The sequence below is a fragment of the Macrobrachium nipponense genome, chromosome 17, assembly GCF_015104395.2.
Source record: "Macrobrachium nipponense isolate FS-2020 chromosome 17, ASM1510439v2, whole genome shotgun sequence".
NCBI classification, from domain to species: Eukaryota; Metazoa; Arthropoda; class Malacostraca; order Decapoda; family Palaemonidae; genus Macrobrachium; species Macrobrachium nipponense.
Window position 1 is genome coordinate 16,821,068 of NC_087210.1, and position 915 is coordinate 16,821,982.

The following is a 915-nucleotide window of genomic DNA, read 5'->3' on the forward strand; positions in this document are numbered from 1 at the left end:
TTATGTTTTTTAGCACAATATCCACAGATAGGATATTCAACCTCTGATGAGATATGCAGAGCAGATGCAGAAGTTACCTTCTCTGTTGAGCCCTTAGAGTGCCAGTTTCTTTTTCTTCAGATGCACTAGGATTTTCTGGTTTCCTAGAAGTAACATCTTTAAATGTCTCAGACCTTTCAATAGCTTCAATTTCTTCTTGTAAGAATTTCAGAAGCCATTCTAAATCACTTTCATGACCAGCACCTTTCCTAGCCCACTCTAGTCGTATTTCACTTGGAAGACGAGAAAGAATAATTGGCGTCAGGAAAACTTCACACTGCTTACCAGATACACCTAAAGCCTCTAAACTTCTGATATGCGTCAACAACTCATTCCGTAGAATCCACAGCAGGTAAACATACTTAGGGCCTCCTGCCTTAACAGGAACCTTGCCATTTAAAAGTGTTTGAGCATGGGCAAATATCATCCTCTCTGGCCTTCAAAATCTCTCCTTAAGTAGATCACATGCAATCTTATAATTTACACTTGTGTGAGATAGACCTGAGATAACTGATTTGGCTTCTCCTTCCAACAATGACGCCAAATAACTAAACTTACTTATTACTGGTATATCTGAATTGTCTACATGACAACTGAACTGGTCCCAAAAGGACTGCCATTCTGTCACTTCTTTAAATTCCGGCAGTTCTAGCTTAGGCAGCTTCACTTGTGCACCTGAAGATCCATTAGTACTACTATCATTGTCACCTTTTTTGTCTAACTCAGCCTTAATCCTAGGTATAAGAGACGTCATTCTAAACTCAAAGGCCTTGGCCAAGTCATCATCAAACAAGTCACTCTCTAACTCAACTTCTATTTCTGACTGTACTTCATCTAACTTGGACAAAAGAATATCAACATTTTCTTGAACAGCCT

The 915-nt window shown here is 39.1% G+C and overlaps 1 protein-coding gene across 1 annotated transcript in view; it reads right to left on the reverse strand.

Moving 5' to 3' along the window:
- Positions 1-478: 478 nt before the first annotated feature.
- LOC135195852 (uncharacterized) overlaps positions 479-915 on the reverse strand; it is a 546-nt gene continuing 109 nt past the window's right edge. The window contains exon 1 of the mRNA XM_064222365.1: positions 479-915. This exon is cut by the window's right edge and continues 109 nt beyond it. Within this exon, the coding sequence (XP_064078435.1) occupies positions 479-915 (437 nt within the window).